Genomic DNA, 19,219 nt, shown 5'->3' with positions numbered 1-19,219 from the left:
TGGTGAAATTTAGGCATAATGAAATTGTTCATCGAGGTTATAGCTTGTATATTAAATACTGTGCACAAACGATGGGCTTACTGGAGATAATGGATATGGGATGTTTTGTTTCAAAGCATATACCTTGGAAAAAAAGGTTATTATAATAGAAGCCAGGTAGAAAATATGGCATACGTTTAGCCAGAATACTTTGATTTAGGTAAGGCGGCCAAAAAATTAAACCCTCTTTTACGGGCCTGACTGACCCAGATTTTGCATTTCTGGAGATTTTATAAAAAAATTGGTTAAAATCATGTAAAATCTGTTGTTTTGGGGCCAAAATTTATTGATTTTGACTGGAAAGTTTTTGAACAAAAGTCAATTTCATTTTCAAAATATGTTTGCAAAAAATTTGCAAAAACATTTTTCAAGCTTTTTTTGCTACTTTAGGGTCATTTTAGCCTCATTTGTTTTTAAATGGGGGGAGGGGGGTTGGAGGGAACTGGACAAAATGGGTTCTTAAGGATGGCACATAATGCAAACCTAAATATTATATAGGTGGTATTGAATAGTTATTCCGACAATGTAAAGTGTTGCATGAATGCTCCAATATACTTGATGATTATTACTGTACAAATGATTGTCAAGGTAATTCATTCAATTTTAGTCTTTTGGTGAAAATTTATTAGATTTTTTCATAAAATCACTCAATGCTGCTTGAATAAAGTTCAAAATATATACTAGTATTACAGTAGAAATCAAGGGAGAGCAATATTTGTTTGTTTAATATTTTTGCTGGTATATGTAGGATCAGGTTTACTCATTTTGGACAAAGTTCAAGATTTGACCAGTTCAGTTGGTTAGTGGACAGTAGGTCATCATCCTTTTAGATATGGACCAATTCCAAATCCAGACGGTAAAATGTTCTCACACCAAAATGGCCATTTTGGCAAAAAGAAGAGTAATATCTATATTTAATTTTGTTCTCAAATTTAAAGTAAAAAATCAGAAACTACAGATATTTTACCAGAGAAATGATATTACCAAATCTTATGGCTTTCACACTTACATACATGTACAGCCACTAGCGTACAAACCTAAGTAGTCAGATCTTGGAACTTGGTCTTTAGGATTATTATTGTGTTTGGTCAGGCCACAGATTTAAATTTCTTGTGATAATTCATACATGTACTTGAGTCCCCTGCTGCCCAGATCATCACTAACATGTTTATTAGTCATGTATATACATTTTGAGTTGCACCCGACAGGCGTAGCAGCATCTACACTTGACTTTTGTCAGGAGTAAATCGTCGGACCTGCGCCTAGCGGAACTTACTCTATCGTTCATACTGCCACTACTACGGGCAGTGCCTACCGGTACTCCTAGCAACTTGTGCCGACCAAGTTCCACCAGACGTACGTCTGACAATATGGACACACAGTGACACAGCTATGGGAAGAAATACATGTATGTCCACGTAGTGTAACTCCCATACATAATATTACAGCCATATAGTCAGCTTATCATGCACACAGGATAGACCTAAATTACATTTTGAAAGCGATCTGAAAGATAATATGACTACATCAATGTCATTGACACGTCGTAGCGAGATTAGAAATGTCAAGTCACAGTTTTCATGTATGTTCAGGAAGTTATTCATTGCTGATGGTGTAGGTTTTATCCACAATTTGGGTTATTCCATTTAAAATCCACCCCCCCCCCCCTGTGGCATGCAAGATTTTTGAAATATCTTCCATGGGGGGAGTATGAATTTCAAATGGAATGAACACATTAGCAGCACCATTTGAAAAACACCCTCCCTTTGGGGAAGATTCAGGTTGAATCTTTCTCAGAGGGTGTATGAAATGGAGCTGCTGATGTGTTCATTCCATTTGAAATTCATACTCCCACTGTGGAAGATATTTCCAAAATCTTCCACATGGGGAGTGTGGATTTCAAAGGGAATAGCCCAATCTGTTAGATTTGTCACATGACTGCATACTATGTTGACAAATGACAACATTTAAATTAACCAAACAAATTTGTAGTCAGTTACATTTGTCACATGCCTGATACATGTACCATACATACTGACATATCGTCCATGGGCAGGAAAAACCTCAATGTGTCTTTGGCCCCTGAACATGTTTAAAAGAAAACCTCAAATGTAACCTACATGTATTGACAGGTATGTTTTAAACATGTTCAAAGGCCAATTCAAACTGTAGCCAAATTTGTAGGTATTTGAGAAAGGTACAAATTTGGACCATATTACTGATGCATTATGGGTAAGTTGTTTCCATATTTTTCTGTGCCTCGATCCAGTATATTTGTCCTCCCATTTACTACAAAATATCTTCTTCCCAAGCATGGGTCAGTCTAACACTGGCTAGTAATGTTTGAGATAGCCCATGGGGTAGCCTGTGCTGACATCAGCTCGTGGTTCACGTTTGCTATAAATGAGTAATCTGATTGGTCGAGATCGCATCTTTTTGCATTTCTATTGTTCCAAAATAGTTCGACCTGGATTAGTCTACTGTGTAGACCCTTTTTATTTAATAATCACTGTTATTTGACCTTCCCCTCTGACCATGGAAGCGCCATCTATGCTGTTCTGAGCGAAAACCTGTCCCCGCCGAGAACCGCATCCCGGGAGGAGCGGATCTCGGCTGGCAGCTTTCGAAGTGAGCCACCAACGTTAAAGAATAATAGCTATGCTGTTGGATCCAAATAGGAAAGATGGCGTTTCCCATGCATAAACAGAGAGTGGACGACAGACAACAGTGATGCTAAATGAAAAGTGTCTACTACAGTAGACTAGACCTGGATATGAATTGATCGGAACAACTCGGCAATGGCTTGTTATGAATGGATCAGAGATGATCGGAATCCAGAATTTGAGATCGTCTCACAATGGGAATTTCCATTCATATGAACAAGAATATCCTTAAAAAGGGTCTGATCCCAATCAACATTCTGCTCTGTTACCTTATCTGCTAGCCGAGCTTGCAATTATGTCTGCATGTACAATTGTTATTGTACAGCTCTATTTGGGGCTCTATTCTTTGTTTGATTTTATGAGACCATATGTGACTGGACGCAGCGAATCAGCCGTAAAGTCGGCCCGGTCAATTTTGTTTTATTTCGTGTTTAGAAAATATATACCATAAGCTTTAAAATGGTATATCATTTGACTTCAAACGATATCCAAAAGCGGGTTATGATTTGTTGAACTCTGTTCCTTCGACAAAATTGTATTTTTATCGGTTCTACATGTGTCTCTTTTTCTACATTTCTGGTAATAAATATCCAACAGTCACAATTGGCGGTCATTTCAAATCATCCCCAAGTCAACGAGGTTCAGAAATATCCTCTCATTGTTCATTGTTAATTATACATACCTAGACAAAATACAATGCTTTGTTATCTACCACTTGAACAGGATTTAGCCAAAGCAAACAAAGACAAGAACTATTCTATAGAAATAGGTAGAAGCTTATTATCCTCTTAAGCAGTAATATTATTGATTGATTTAAACAGCGTTTGATAAGATACTTGTCGCAATGAATTGATACACCTATGAATACGACCTTCACATACATTTTACACTTTAACTCAGAATACAATTTGCCGAGTTTACGGCTGATTCGCCGCGTCCACTCACATATGTGGATTATAAAGCATTGTATTTTATGAAGTATGTATTGGGCATTCACAATGAGGGGATATTCCTGAACCATGTTGACTTGATGACGTTTTAAAGTAGGCACCCCTTTTAATGACTGTATCTGTTCCCAGCAGCAAGCAAAATGAGACACATGATGTAACTCAACACCCCACACTTAGGCGTCGAATAGACGCCGATGTTGTGTCGAAGGCTTGAGGAAGGTAGGTTCAAGCTTCAAACCGACGCTTGCTGCATAACAGGTCCAATTTTGTGTGTGTCAAAGCAACTCAACTCTAAACAGTGCCCAGGTTCTTGTTTTAAGCATTACACAACATCTTTTTCAAAAGTGAAGTCAAAAAGTGACTTGCAAGACAGTAGGATCCACAACATGCTCATCTATCAGGGAAATAGTTCTTAAACCCAATACATTTGTTCATTCATTGAATGACCTTTGAAGATTTGGGTTCAAAAACTCATACTCTGCAACTTGAGGTCAAATTTTGTACTATGATTATCTAATTGAGGTTATTGGACTATGCCATTGGGATGAGGCTTTTGTGGTCCATAGTGAGAGCAGTAGCAGTAGAGGGCATGACCTTTGCAGGATGTCTGGGTAATTAAGACTTGTACACACTGAAGGTAGCTCTTCCTCCAAGTAGTTCGTCACTCCTACCTACGCCATACATAAAATCGCCAAGTCCCATTTCCCTAAAATGAAATTTTCAAAAAAAAAACTTGGCAGAGGTGGGCCTCGACCTTCATGTACACTGCCTGCCGGTAGCATGGCTATCGAACTGAAACATCAGTGTATTATATGGTTCCGATGCCCCAGACCGCCTAGTCAGCCTACCATTTTTCTTGTACGATGGTCTGGAATTTTGCAGTAATTTTATAGTAAAAGTCCACATAGGTTCCCAAAGTTTCTTTCAGATATTAAAAGATTAGATTCCCATAAAGATAAACGAGTAATCTTAAGTGGGGACCTATGTAATTTTTACATAGGTTTTTTACCATCTTTTCAGCCTTTATTTTCATTAAATTCAAAAAATATTTTGGCAAACATAAAATTGAAATAAAATTATCTGCCTCCTAAACCACATAAATTGGAGCAGTGTAACATGATTGGGTATCACGATTCGTTACATATGATGTACAGTTAATATTCAAATATTCTTTTATACATATGATGCTTCAGTTTTTACACAAAAAATATTTCCTTGAAAGCCCTCCCTCTCGGCTGTTTTAAAAAGGTAATCTGGCTTCCTAAGCATGTGCAATAAATTGGCATTAATTTTTTTTTATTCTAACAGCCTTTTAGAAACACTTGGTAAATGGCTCCTACTGCTGTGGTAGTACATAGTTCAAATCTAGACATTCAGAAAAATGAATCAGATTTCTGTTGTGTGTCTGTTCTGTTTCAAACGGTTAAATTGAAGGAAGATCAGTGGAAAAGGAAAGTCACACATTTCCGGTGTCAGTTGATTTTACAGTATGACTAAGTTTGCTTTCTCTTGTCAAAATTGAATTAAATTGAAATGTTTGATTGTGTCAGTTTCTGTACACTCTCTTCAGTGTTCAGTTGTCATATTGCATAGGTTATAATTTGTCTTTCTCTTCGCTTGTTTTCCTCTCTTCTTACAGTGGAAGCGGTAGTCGAGTACGATTACGATGCGGTCAACCCAGACGAGTTAAGCCTGAAAGAGGGCGAGATTATCACCAATATTAATATGCTAGAAGAAGGATGGTGGGAAGGTGAATTGAACGGAAAAAGGGGCATGTTCCCTGATAACTTTGTAAAGGTAAGGGGATGCATATTGGCAAGTGTGTGGGAAAGTGCTCATCCAAAATATCACTTCAGGTGATATAAATTTTGAGGGTTAGGTTAGGGTTAGATTATATGTAATCCTAATCTTAATTCTGATCAGCGTTCGAAATAGGGCCGGTCAGCCGGCCATTGGCCTGTAACTTTTTGGCCTGGCCGGTAACTTTTCTGACTGGCATCTAGTTGCCGGGACGGCTGGCTGGTAAAGATCAAGCCGGCTGGCCTGTAACTTTTTGAGGCATATTTCGAACACTGATTCTGATATCACCTGAGGTGATAAGTTTGGATCAGCATTTCTCTGTGCATATTTACACCAAGTCAACAGGATCAGAATTTCAGCGAGAATCTGAAAATTGATTCTCGTAAAGAGATTTGCATGATTCAAAGTTTCTCGCAAACTTTTGTAGTTTACACAGAAGTTGATTTGCAAGAATAAAATGATTCCCGCAAATTTATTCTGCAAGAAGCAAGATAGATTTTCGCCATGTGAAACGAAATTCTGACCCTGAGTCACTGTGTTCAGACTTGCTATGATATATGATGAATGCCAAGTAACAGTTGACTAAATTCTTTGGTTCACCTCAAGTTTGGTAGTGACGTCAATGCTTTTTTTGCCGTTGTGCTGCAAGCATACTGACAAACCGCCCTTGTACGCATGCATGTATGCTCTGCGTGATTAACATTGCATGCGCAATTTGATACTTTGACCAGCAAAAGAAGCACCTAGGTCACTACTATATACTTGTAGCGAAACAATCTATATCATTCTATATCATGTGCTGCAGACATTTCACTGAGCACAAGTTGTGACCAAGGCAAAGCTGAGGTTTTTGCTGTTAGAAAATCAATTGGGTTCTTGCGTTGTCATCTTATAATAAATCAATACAAAAACCAAAACAAAATAAGATTCTGCCTCATGTTTTTAAAAAATGATTTCCTCTAAGCATAAGAGTTCTGCGTGTACATGTGCTATGATCTAATCCGCTCAGACCTAAGTCGGAAATTTTGAAATTGAATTGTTAACCCTAACCCTACCCGTGGTTTTTGTGCTATCGGAAGGAAAGAAGGAGCGAAAAGGAGAGAAGATGAAGAAGAAAGTCACTTGGCATCCCCGGGATTCGAACCTGGGACCCCTCGCATGCCACGCAGAAGATCCCCAGCATGTAGCTACACAGGTGACGTTGGCCCAGCCAACGATTCCCTGGGTATATATGACTTGGTCTGATTGCGTCATCAAGTCCCGTGGAATGCATGCACGCAGAGCGTTTTTAATAGTGAGCTTTAGTGAGTCCTAGTTGGGTTAAGGTTAAGATAAGAAGGCATATAGGGAAAACATGCATACAGCTTAACCCTAACCCTACCCGTGGTTTTTGTGCTATCGGAAGGGAAAGAAGGAACGAAAAAGGAGAGAAGATGAAGAAGAAAGTCACTTGGCATCCCCAGGATTCGAACCTGGGACCCCTCGCATGCCACGCAGAAGATCCCCAGCATGTAGCTACACAGGTGACGTTGGCCCGGCCAACGATTCCCTGGGTATATATGACTTGGTCTGATTGCATCATCAAGTCCCGTGGAATGCATGCATGCAGAGCGTTTTTAATAGTGAGCTTTAGTGAGTCCTAGTTGGGTTAGGGTTAAGGATACCATAATTATACTCAACCTTATCTGTGCCTATGCTTACTGGTGTTGAATTCCTCACATACCTGGGTACTTTAATAGTTACGAAGTTAGTGCATTTTTAGTTTCTACTTTTATTGTATTTTTGCTCTTTTATTTTTGCCTACTTAATTTCAATATTGCCAACTTTGGACTGATTGGATTATATTATGTCACAATATTATGCACTCCTACCCAAGTTAGAGAACAAATTAATGGCATATTATGGCAAATACTCCTGCATGTACATAACACACAGTGACATCATTATTGGGTTAATTATTTGTGTCCATAGAACCAAGTAATAATTAGTTTTAGAGGAACTAACAAGCAAATAATCAGTACATTGGTTCTGGTTTCATTATGTGTGCATTGTCATGATTTGTTTTTTCGGTACCGGTACATTAACTTCACATACCCAAAACTGTTTTTTCACTATCTGCACTTATTTGATTTAGTAAAAAGTTTCACATCCTTTTTCATTTTAATCAATGACTGTAGAAATTGCTAAGGAAGCTAACCCCTCCCTCCCTCCCTCCCTCCTCCCCTCCTTCTGTCCCTCTCTGTAGCGTAAGTGTGAAACATTTCTAACATTTCTCAACTTTGACCCACATTTGAGCTAGTTTTTAACAAACGCAATCAGAGGCAGTCATCTTGGGTTATGGGGGTGCTGGCCATCTTGGGTTCTGGGGGGTAGCTGACAGCACCCCTGAATGCACCCAGTATCCATCCTGACTATGTGATCAGCATCACCTGCAGTACGCATTCCTGACTGTCAATCACAGGGGGTCAATCACCTCGAGTTTGACAATGGTTTATCTGCATAGACTATCGCCAAGTGGATATTGTTGGATGTGTATTGTTGATCAATTTCATGCATTTAATAAATTAAGTTAATGGATGCGTTAAAAATATCATTAAAAATAGCTGTTAACATTTGAAAAAATATGTTAAATACACATGTATATTGGGCATGAAAAAATCTGTCCGCGGATGCAGCAAGCGATGATTGAATTTGTATCTTTGTTAGGTTTTTGGGTCATCTTGTATATATCTCTTGAACGATTTTAACGAATGGGGTCTTAAATCCGAGCTAATTAAATGATGCAGCTATTGGCTGCTGGTTCTAATTATTACAAACATGCATCTGTCTGTCTTTAGGATATACCATGGTAAAAACTAACTGGTACCATAAGGGGTGGTGCAATAATTATGTGTACCCGGGGTGAATTATAGGGGGGGCAAAGATTTTTGGCAGGCCAAAAGGGGGGCAAGCATTTTTGGCAGGTCGAAAGGGGGGTCAAGCGATTTTTGGCAGGTCGAAGGGGGGCAAGCAATTTTGGGCACAGATATTTTGGGCACCGTTTCTATATTAAGCCCTAAAAAGGTGTAGGAAAACGTTACGAACACGTTCAAATATGCAAAATTTCCTGTTCGATGCGCTCGCATTACATGTTAAGACAATTTAAGGTTTCAAATTCAGGTTCCCAAAATCTTGCATGTGTAAGGGGGGCAAAGATTTTTTGGCACGTCAAAAGGGGGGCAAAGGTTTTTGGCACGTCAAAAGGGGGGCAAAGATTTTTGGCATGGCCAAAGGGGGGGGCAAGCGATTTTTGGCACGCCAGGGGGGGAAAGCGATTTTTGGCAGACCATTTTGAGAATTCACCCGGGGTACACATAATTATTGCACCACCCCTAATTGTTTTGCAATCTGTATATATTTGCTATCTATTCTTTGCCTTTCTCTTGCAGGTCATAAAAGAAGATAAAGTCAAAAAGAATTCCAAAACCAGAGCAGCACCTGCACCACCCGTAAACGGCGACACAGCTGGTCTACACATCTCACAAGAATCAGCAGAAGTAGTCAAAAGAGGTATAGAAATCTTCATTCAAAATGCAAAAATGACTGCAAAAAATGCTGAAGGAGAAATGCGCACCTGGTCATCTGCTTGTTGAAAATTGATATCTGTTCTTCATAATAGACCATTTCTAATCAAGATCAAGCAGGGTTTACTCAGTAAGCTAGGGGTCCAAATGGCAGGCAAGAAATGTCATGAATTGCAGTTACCCTTTTGTGCAAAAACACAGCTTATTCAGTAGTGCTGTGGTCGACATGCCTTATGTCGACATTAATGTCGACGTCGGCACGTATCCCGACATGTCGACATCAAAAAAATTCTTAAAAAAATAAAAATAATTTTTTTTTTTTTTTTTTTTAATTTGCAAAAAATGTTTTTGGCCAGAAAAGCAAGTTATAGGCCCAAAATTACTTGTTATTCAAGGTTGGAAACCAGAGAAATACTGCTACTAAAAAAAAAAATGCAAATTTTTTTTTACAAAGTTGGATAAATTTGTATATTTTTGATTACCTTTGCTTCTATTGAACAGTCAGGGACACATTGAATTAGTATGCATTGCTAGCTGTTCAATAGAAGCAAAGGTAATCAAAATATACAAATTTATCCAACTTTGTAAAAAAAAATTGGCATTTTTTTTTTTTTTTTTTTTTTGATTAGCAGCATTTCTCTGGTTTCCAACCTTGAATAACAAGTCATTTTGGGCCTATAACTTGCTTTTCTGGCCAAAAATATTTTTTGAAAATTAAAAAAAAACATTAAAAAACGGTGCCGACCACAGCACTATTATTCAGTCAACATGGGGTCATTGGGTGAAATATTTTCCTAACATATTGAACTAACACATCCACTATTTGGGACTTCACAATAGGTTAGTAATGAAAAGAAAAGTGCAGGTGTGATTCATTTTTCAGCACTTTATTTAGATTTGGACAAATTGACACCTGTTTAAATTCAAATTTGAACAAAATCATATATCAAGGCTTTAAAAAAAGGTTTGCCATAGTAGTTGTGGAGCGATTACATGAACCATATAGGGTGCAACTCTACTAGTCTTATTACAAGAATGCACTACCCCAACCCTTAATGGTAACCCTAAACTCTGTTAATGAGGACTGGACTCAAGTCTAGCTAGTTGCACCCTATTCGGTAATTGCACCGTTATGAGCAAATGTTTAACTGCAGTCATGATCTTATTCTGTTTTATCTCCAATAGAGAGTACAGGTGCCAAACGCAAATTCAGAGCCAAAGTTGCTTTCAGCTATCATCCGGAGAATGAGGACGAACTGGACCTTGAAGTCGACGACATCATCGAGGTCACAGGTCAACCCGAAGACGGCTGGTGGGAGGGAATGCTAAAAGGTCACAAAGGAGTGTTCCCATCAAATTTTGTTACGGTGCTTGAAGGAGATGAGAATATGGAGGTCGCTAATGGGAAGGAAGATAAAGCCGATAGTCCTGTTGATAACGAGTCAAAAGGTTGGTAGTCATATGGTAACTGATAAATTACCAAAATTTATAGATTTGATTTAATTTTACAGATTGTAGATACTTTGTAACTGACTTAGTTTTTGCAGAAGGGAAGAATACCTAATTTTGATATTTGCATGATTTAAACCCCATACTACCATTGCAAGTTCTGTCTGACGTATTGTATGTAAATAATTTGTCATTTACAAGTATGTTTGAAGTGTCCTGCTCTACTGATAAGTCAATCGCATAGTAAAGTAATCTATTAACATGTTCAAGGAGTGCTTATTTTAATACACTGTCTACTCAGCTGGATGGCGGGTCGACTTGTGTCCGACATGCATACGCCAGTGCGTTGAGCGTCTGCTAGCTACTTGAAGCTGCGCCTAATGAAATGCACACTGATGTCACTGCCACATCAGGGTGAAAAATGGTAGTGTGTTACAAGTACATTTTTCCAAGATTATAGCTATTATGTAAAAGGAGACACATGTAGCAGCCGACAAGTGCTTTTTTTTATATGGATGTACACATAATTTTTGCCCTGCAGCATTACAAAGAAAGCATTGGCCTTGGAATTAGATGCTATTATCAATCCATTTTTCTATCTTTCCTCCTTCAATGTCATATTATTAAGCTTTTTCCTTGCACAAAATGAGACAAAACTTCCTGAAAAAAAAAGCTTTATCAATTTGGTTCCTAAAATAAATATCAAATTGAAAATCTTTCTTCACCATTTACTAGGCAAATTAGCATCGCCTAGAGCTTCGATTCGAAAAAGTCGACATGTTGGATCTTCATCAAAGCAGCAAGGTAGTTATATAGTCAGCTTATAGCACACACACCAATCAGCATTGCTTTTCATTGCTTCGTAGTCAGCGCTCATTAACATTGCTGATTACTACTTACTCTCCATGCACATCATCAGATTATTTAGTTAATGTGGATAGTTTGGTTATGAATGTTCTTAAAATGTGACATGATTTGGTCGATGGGGGCCAAAGGCGGCAATTTTCAAAAAATGCCTCCTTTGGCCCCCATGGACCAGATTGTGTCACAAATGTATCCATATTCTCATAATGTTTTGTTGAACTTGACATTTCGAATAATAATGTTATGATTGATTTACCCAAACTTAAGACTTAAAAGAGCTTGGACTCCAAATGCCATATAGAATTGTTATGCATTGGGACTAAAAAGTGTTTCTACCTTTTGTTGGCAAAAGGCCTGAAATCAAATGATCTTCAAATACAAGCAATTACCAAGGTTTAGGCATACGTTGGTATAGTTAGGCTGCTAAGAATACGCAATTGCATTATTTGCGCCGCAATTTGCGTATTTTGGCTCCAAATGCGTTTTTTGACATTTTTGAAAAAAAAGCACTTGATGTTAGGTCCGGGACTCTCCAATTCTGAAAAAAAAAAAAAAAAATCGCAAGATTTTGCATTTTTGGCGGGAAATCACGGATTTTTGCGTTTTTTGGAAAATCGGGGTGCGTTTTTTGGCCTCCAAAATCGCGTATTCTTAGCAGCCCTAGGTATAGTGTATTACCCATGCAAAACAAGCACACAACCTGTAGGTAAATCGCAAATTGTGAATCTAGAGAAGATATTGTACACTTCCCACAATGCATATCTTTCCTGTACTGATTAGCTATTCAGTGCATCATGGGGCTATAGGGATAACAGAGCTCATCCAGATCTTTCAATTGGGGTATTTCTTGTCACAATCAACCCACATTACACTGAATAGCAAATCAGTACATGGAAGAAATGCATTGTGGGAAGTACATGGCATTTTCTGTGAACCCAATGGGCTCTTCCATTTAAAATCCATACTACCCCTGTTTAAGATTTTGAGAATATCTCCCACAGGGGGAGTATGAATTTCAAATGGAATTAGCACATTATGCAGCTCTATTAGAATTTCACACACCCTCTGAAAAAGATTCATTCAACCTGACTCTTTCACAGAGGGACGGTGAGTTTCAACAAGAGTTAGTTTATGTGCTAATTCCATTTGAAATTCATACTCCCCATGTGGAAGATATTTCCGAAATCTTCCACAGGGTAGTGTGGATTTTAAATGGAATGGCCCAATCAGTGCAAGATCCAAAATCAATTTGTTTTCAAATGTCAAGGCGCAAAAAAAATGTATGAGAATAATTCATAATATACTCATGAGAACTCTCATATGCCAATAGCCGTATGCAGACACTACATATCTACATAATTTTCAACTGCCTTTACTTCAGTTAGTAGATTTAGCTGTCACAGTCATAACCATGATATCAGAAAGTTGCAGTCAGTGGTATATTCAGATAGATACAGTTTGGTTGATTAGCTTATAGCTTATACTAATTTAAGGAGTCTAATATGGTGCAGTGTGAGAATTGATGGTACTTACAGATATATAGGATCAGGCTATTCCAGTTGAAATCCATACACCCCCTATTGAAGACATTACCTAATTTCCCACACAGGGGGTGTAAATTTTAAATGGATTCACCCATTTAGGTAACCACATTTGAAATTCACACTCCCTGTGTGGGAGATTAAGGACATGTTTTCCATAAGGTGTATGGATTCCAACTGGAAGCACTCATTTACAGAGGGAAGACTTAACATTTCTAATCACAGAATTTTATAACTGTTCTATTCTATTACCTCAGCTATACATTGAAATTTGCACTGTGAATGTGATTTGGCCAAAAATGTGTCTCGTGAAGGTGCATTAATTCGCAATGGTTTGCCCTGATTGTGTCTGAAACACAGTAAAGCATGACACATTCCATACGTAATGTTGTATGTTTGCTTAACTTAAACATTTTGGCAACAAAGTGATGTTTGCTCTTTAAATCACACTTTTTTTGAGGTAATTGATTAGAAATACATTGTAAAGAATGTTGCAGTATCCTTTACACCCAAACGATGTGTAAATAGTTTACATATTTACTGCCTTGGACACATCATTTTTGTGCGAAGTATATTGCATTATCCTTTATATTTCTTCAGTGAAATTCTGTAAATAGGTCTGAATAGTAAATGCATGATATATATCCTCTGTTGGTTTGCATGAGGGATTCTTATAATTAAAAATACTTAAATCACATGAATAATGAGTCCACACACCCCGGTGCACAGGGGTCAATTTCACTCTAAAGAATGGGTTACTATATATACCCGCATCTACAATGTAGGGCAAACAATTGGGTCACCTGTACATTGTATGACATGTCTTCTAGATTGGGACAAAATATTGCCTGAAAATGCCAGTTTTGTCCTTGTCTATGCTCATAATTATTGTCTGTTTCTTGGGTGTATTATGCTGTTCGAGTTATATTAGTTATAAATAATAGTAAAACAAACCTGTCCAGTTTTTACATGAAATAGCAAAATTGGCCAAAGCTTGGCTGAAATTACGAGGGAATACTGATGGGGTAAAAATTATCACAATAATATTAAATATCCCACTGCTTGCAGTTTGTATTGTAGTTGTTCATTACAAGTCACAATGAAATAGCTGTTCTGTTACTTGACAGACGTGTCGGTCTCTGAACCCAGAAGACCATGAATGCCAAGCAGTGATGGAGATGGACTGGAATGCTGTTATACCTTTATTTGTATTATGGTTTAAAAAGAAGCGAAAGTGGGCTAACAACCATGCGGTTATAGTATTATGGAAATGACATTAAAGAATTAATTACAACACTGTATTGTGGTCATAACATTATCATGTTCAAGCAAAATGTGTTTGAATTTATTTTGTATTAATGTAGGAACTCCTGGTGTAATGTGGTAATAGTATACATGTATTTTGTTTTTCCATTTTTGTCTGAATGTTATGTCTGTCTGTCCAGTTGTAAAAATCTTGATCTCATTTTATAGCATCTGTGATACTGAGGAACAATGGATGCAGCAAGTTTCTTTTTACGATTATGCAGAAATATGTGATTTAGATTTAGCTATCCTTGTTTGTTCACGAAATGCTGGAAAATATCTACGGGCTGGTGCCGTATTCCATGAAGCAGAATTTTATCCTTTTAATAGTGAACATGAACTCTACTATCTACCGATGGTGATCTAAAACCTAAGAAAGGAACAAAATCAAAAGTTGCACTTTTGTGTTCTAGTCAATGAAAGCACAATGCTAGTTTTAATGTGCTAATCAATAAAAAGCATGACGCTAGTTCTCTTGTACGAGAACGCTTTGTGTACAAATCAATAGGGCATGCAATGGAGCAAACTGCAACTTTTGAAATTGCATCTTTCTTGGGTGTTTGAATCATCATGTCTTTATTTCTTGAAAGATTTCAACGAATGTGGTCCGAAATAAACTAAAAGATGCAGCAATAATATTATCTGCCTTTGTTAGGTTATACAGGGCTGAACATAAGTGGTACCTTAATTCTTTTGCGCACTGTATTACAACATGTGCTGCCTTGTAGTATAATTTTTAATTTGAAGAACAACAGCAGTTACATCTAATGCTTTTTTATTTTCTAATTAATCAGAGCAACCACCAGTCAAACCATTAAGGCCCATGAGTATTCGCCAAGGTTCTGTGGATCGTAGAGTCTCAGAACCTAAAGGTAGCAGTATTATCCATTCAATCTCCATTCAAATTGAGAGAGGGTGTGATTTCTTACGCCAGTGCCAAGTTTTGCGTGTATAAGGCAGTTAATGGTTTACCGTATCAAAGTAGGCATGGGCGTAAAAAGTCTCATCCTCTCAAGTCACGCATACTGGTTCACTCAAACATTCCATGTCAAACGTGTGCTTTGTTATATTAGCCTTACTCTTACTATTGTAAAAAATTGTAATTGTCCGAGCTATTCGTTAATAGGCACATATGCTTATTAACCATTTTTACGGTATGTTGCTTGTAATCTACTCTACAGTATGCGCCGAGTAAAAACATATTCATACAATGCTTGCGCAGAAGAGTTGATCTGAAGATTAAGCATATCTGGGTCAAAGTCATATTTTACCAAATAGCCTGTATCCCTTTACCAGTTTGAGTTGGTTTAATTTAACAGTTAACAGTCAGCCAATTTCTCACCCAATTTGCTCCTGATGATATTGTGTATAAAAGTTATTTGTGATCGATACATTGCATAATGCTTACCAAGCATTTTGCAGTTACCTTTAGCATTTATACACACCCTACTCCTGGGTTCCAGAACTTGGAGGGGGCTAGTGGGGGCTCAACTCCCCCAATAATTTAGGAACAGTGGCTCAAGCTTGAATGCCCTACAGCCGCCAATAATTCCAGGTGAAATAAAAAAAAAAATCAAATACTGGATAAATGACAATGTTTGCCAAATTTTATAATCCCACTCAGGTGGCGAAAAATTTTGCACCCTCAGAACAGGTCACAAACAAAATTTTGTTTTGTCAGCCCCCCCGCTTCTAAATAAAGACGGACGAAAGCCACAGGTTTCATTGTATAACATATACACGTTTGACATAATGACTGCTCAGTGCCAGAAGTGGGTAAGTACAATAGCTGCCCTGTGAACATTTAGCAATGTACACAGTATGTTGTACTCATCTACAATTGGCTGCTACACATGGCAGCTGTTACACTTACCCACTTCTGGCACTGAGCAGTCTAAGCTTGAATGAACCAGTACTGCAAGGCAAGCAAGTTCAATCTCTCCGCATCCCATGCTAAATGTAAAGGCACACATAATAACCATCATTCACTTCACTGTTAACACGGTACCATTTTCATATCGCAATTGTAATGGGCAGAATTAAACTATTTATCAATGGCAACTAATATTTGTTTCAAATATATCATCCATAGATTCTTGTCACTCATGTGAAAATTACCCTAAAGCTATACTATCATAGAAAATTCAGGCATGAAAATTTTAAGCGCTTTAGCTGATTTCAGCATTTTATGTTATCGTTTTTGCCTTTTTCTGAATCAAATTCACAGAAAATGGTAAAAAACATGGTTTTCAGAGTTTTTATTTTGACACCAGTTTTCATACCTGAAAATTAGTTGGAATTATTATTTAAATGCACTGTCTGTGATTTTTTTTTTTTTAGAAAATAAAGTATATTTTCAATACGAAAGGTCAAAATTTTCACTTGACGGGCGGCTTTTCATCCCAGCTTCATACACTTTAAGAACATATCATTAGATTTATCAAGTTTACTTCGAGGACTGTTAAATGTTAAAATTTTTTAATAATTTGCCATAAAATTTGTATTATATCGCAAATTTCAAAAAATCAAAATTATTTGATAACACCAGGACATTCCTCGTATTCAGAATGCAATTTGATGTGTAATATAAATGATAAATTATGTGATTGTATTTATTTTATATTGTCTGTCAACTACACACATCCATGCAATGAATTGTGTGGTACTAACAAACAGATGGCAGTAATGGTGTCAAGTACAGGCTGTATCAAAATGAATATTCTCCATCCATTTATGCTGTTTGTGAAGATATGGCTATTCCATTTAAAATCCACACTCCCTCTGTGAAAGATTTTGGAAATGTCTACCACAGGGGAGTATAAATTTCAAATGGAATGAACACATTGGGCAGCAGCTTCATTCCAAACTCAACCCTTCCTTAGTTGAGTGTGGATTTCAACTCAATGGAAGATTTAGGTTGAATCTTTTACAGAGGGTGTATGAGATTCAAATGGAGCTGCTAATATGTTCATTCCATTTGAAATTCATACTCCCTCTGTGGAAATTTCCAAAATCTTCCACAGGGGGAGTGTGGCTTTCAACTGGAATAGCCCTTGTATGTCTCTTCTAACCGCAGCAATGGATCCTCTTGAAATGACCAGACTTTTATAATATGTGTACATCCATATGCACTTGTCGGCTGCTACATGTGTCTCATTTCACATAATAACTAGGAATAAATACCAGACTCATCTCAAGTGAAGTACACCTCAAGTAATCCCCAATTCACATGGTCAAGGAAATTTCTCTGTATTCCAAAGCCATGTGACTTGAGGATGATTTGAAGTGACCTCCACTTGAGATGAGTCTGGTATTTATTCCTAGCTATCATGTGAAATGAGACACACAAGTAGAGCCGACAAGTGCATCGTTTTGATATGGATGTACACATATAACATGTCAAATAAAAAGTCTGCTAATTTCAAGTGGATCCAATATTTGAAAGAGGCAAGTTTTCAAAACACCATAAAATAGATGGTGAATAATCTGTTTGATCCTGCCTGTACATGTATCAACACATTCAACAGAGATGATGTGTTGATAAATGTAGTATACATAATTGTGTGTTATATATAATAGCCTCAATTAAAAATAGAATTTATTTGTCCTGTTTATCAGTAGAGACTGATGGTGAATATTTGCCTGTCAAAATGTTTTGTCTGATCTACTTATGCAATATGCATTCAGAAAAGAATTGAAACCCAAAATACCACAATATATTGCCAAATATAATGACCTAGCTGAAGAGTTGAGGGTCTTCATTGATTCTAATGAAACAATTAGAGCACCAAAAAATTTCTAAATAAATTCAGTGGGTTAGACCATTTTTAAAATTTTCTGTTAAATGTACTTGTCAATTTGATCTGAACATTTTTGACTTCGCCACCCCGCTACACAGCAACAAAAACTTTTGGCAATATGTTAAGTCTGTCACATCTTCTGTGGGGAAATAATTATATTCTGGTACCCTGGAAACCTTGTTGCAAACTTGCAGGAAGTTTTACTGAATCATGTCAACTTTCTGTTGTTTTATGTTTTCTTGTTTGTTTGTTTGTTTTTGTTTGTTTGTTTGTTTGTTTGTTTGTTTGTTTGTTTGTGTGCCTATTTTAAAATATTTTATCCATGCTTCATGATACATATGGTAATTTATTTCTGACCAATTTAAGGTTGGACAGCATTATATAGCATTATTGAAGTTGTAATTGTATGACTGGTGGCAGTACCTTCCAAGGTTATCTTTTCATATTATTATACCTATGCCATCATTCTATCATGCATATGTGACGTGTCATGTCAAAAGGAGACACTTTTGGGCAGGTTATCAATTTTGAGGTTTTTACATATCTTAAATATAGAGATATTTTGCTCCACAACGCCGTTTTCCCCAATGAAATCGGACATTCCTAAGCGAAGATATTGAGTTCACAAGTTATGGTTTTAGAAAGTTGGAAATTGAGATATCAGCATTTAAAAATATTATTAACAATATTGAGAGTAGGAATTACCTTGAAAAATGTCTCAAAAGATACAAGATGCCAGTTATATTCCGGTCTGAAACTCTCAGACAATATTTTTAACAATAATAACATCACAAATTCAAGCAACAAACCTAAATTGTGAAAAAATCGCCCCTGGCAGATTTTTGGCTATTTCTCTATTCACAATCCTGCCCAAAAGTGTCTCCTTTTGACATGACACGTCACATATTCCCTGTACATTAAGGGCATCATCATTTTTATTTTATTGCAGCAGCAACATGTATAATACGACGTTCTTTTATCTTGACTTGAACCGGCCTGTCATGTGCATTTCATACCAAATCATGGGTATTTTATTTAATAAATTGTTGCCAGTGAGGTAGGCCACCGTTGCATTGGCGCACTCTAACACACTAGAGTAAATCATGCACAGATACTACTATAACATGTCAGGTCAGTAATGACTTTCAGTTTTGACCAAATGTATATTATCAGTTTCTACAAACCTAATGAACCTCTTCAAGAATACAAGATTATTTTAAACGTTTTGAGTCATCCAATAAAGAA

At 37.1% G+C, this 19,219-nt stretch overlaps 1 protein-coding gene across 1 annotated transcript in view; it reads left to right on the top strand.

Moving 5' to 3' along the window:
- Positions 1–19,219, top strand: part of LOC140140442 (uncharacterized) — a 56,393-nt gene that overhangs the window by 5,825 nt on the left and 31,349 nt on the right. The window contains exons 2-6 of the mRNA XM_072162202.1: positions 5,292–5,449; positions 8,881–9,001; positions 10,201–10,464; positions 11,200–11,268; positions 14,969–15,046. Coding sequence (XP_072018303.1) covers positions 5,292–5,449; positions 8,881–9,001; positions 10,201–10,464; positions 11,200–11,268; positions 14,969–15,046 — 690 coding nt within the window. The remainder of the gene's footprint in view (positions 1–5,291; positions 5,450–8,880; positions 9,002–10,200; positions 10,465–11,199; positions 11,269–14,968; positions 15,047–19,219) is intronic.

Source organism: Amphiura filiformis, chromosome 19 (genome assembly GCF_039555335.1).
Source record: "Amphiura filiformis chromosome 19, Afil_fr2py, whole genome shotgun sequence".
Lineage (NCBI taxonomy): Eukaryota > Metazoa > Echinodermata > Ophiuroidea > Amphilepidida > Amphiuridae > Amphiura > Amphiura filiformis.
The sequence above is the reverse complement of the archived record's forward strand: the minus strand, read 5'-3'. Positions and strand labels throughout refer to the sequence as shown.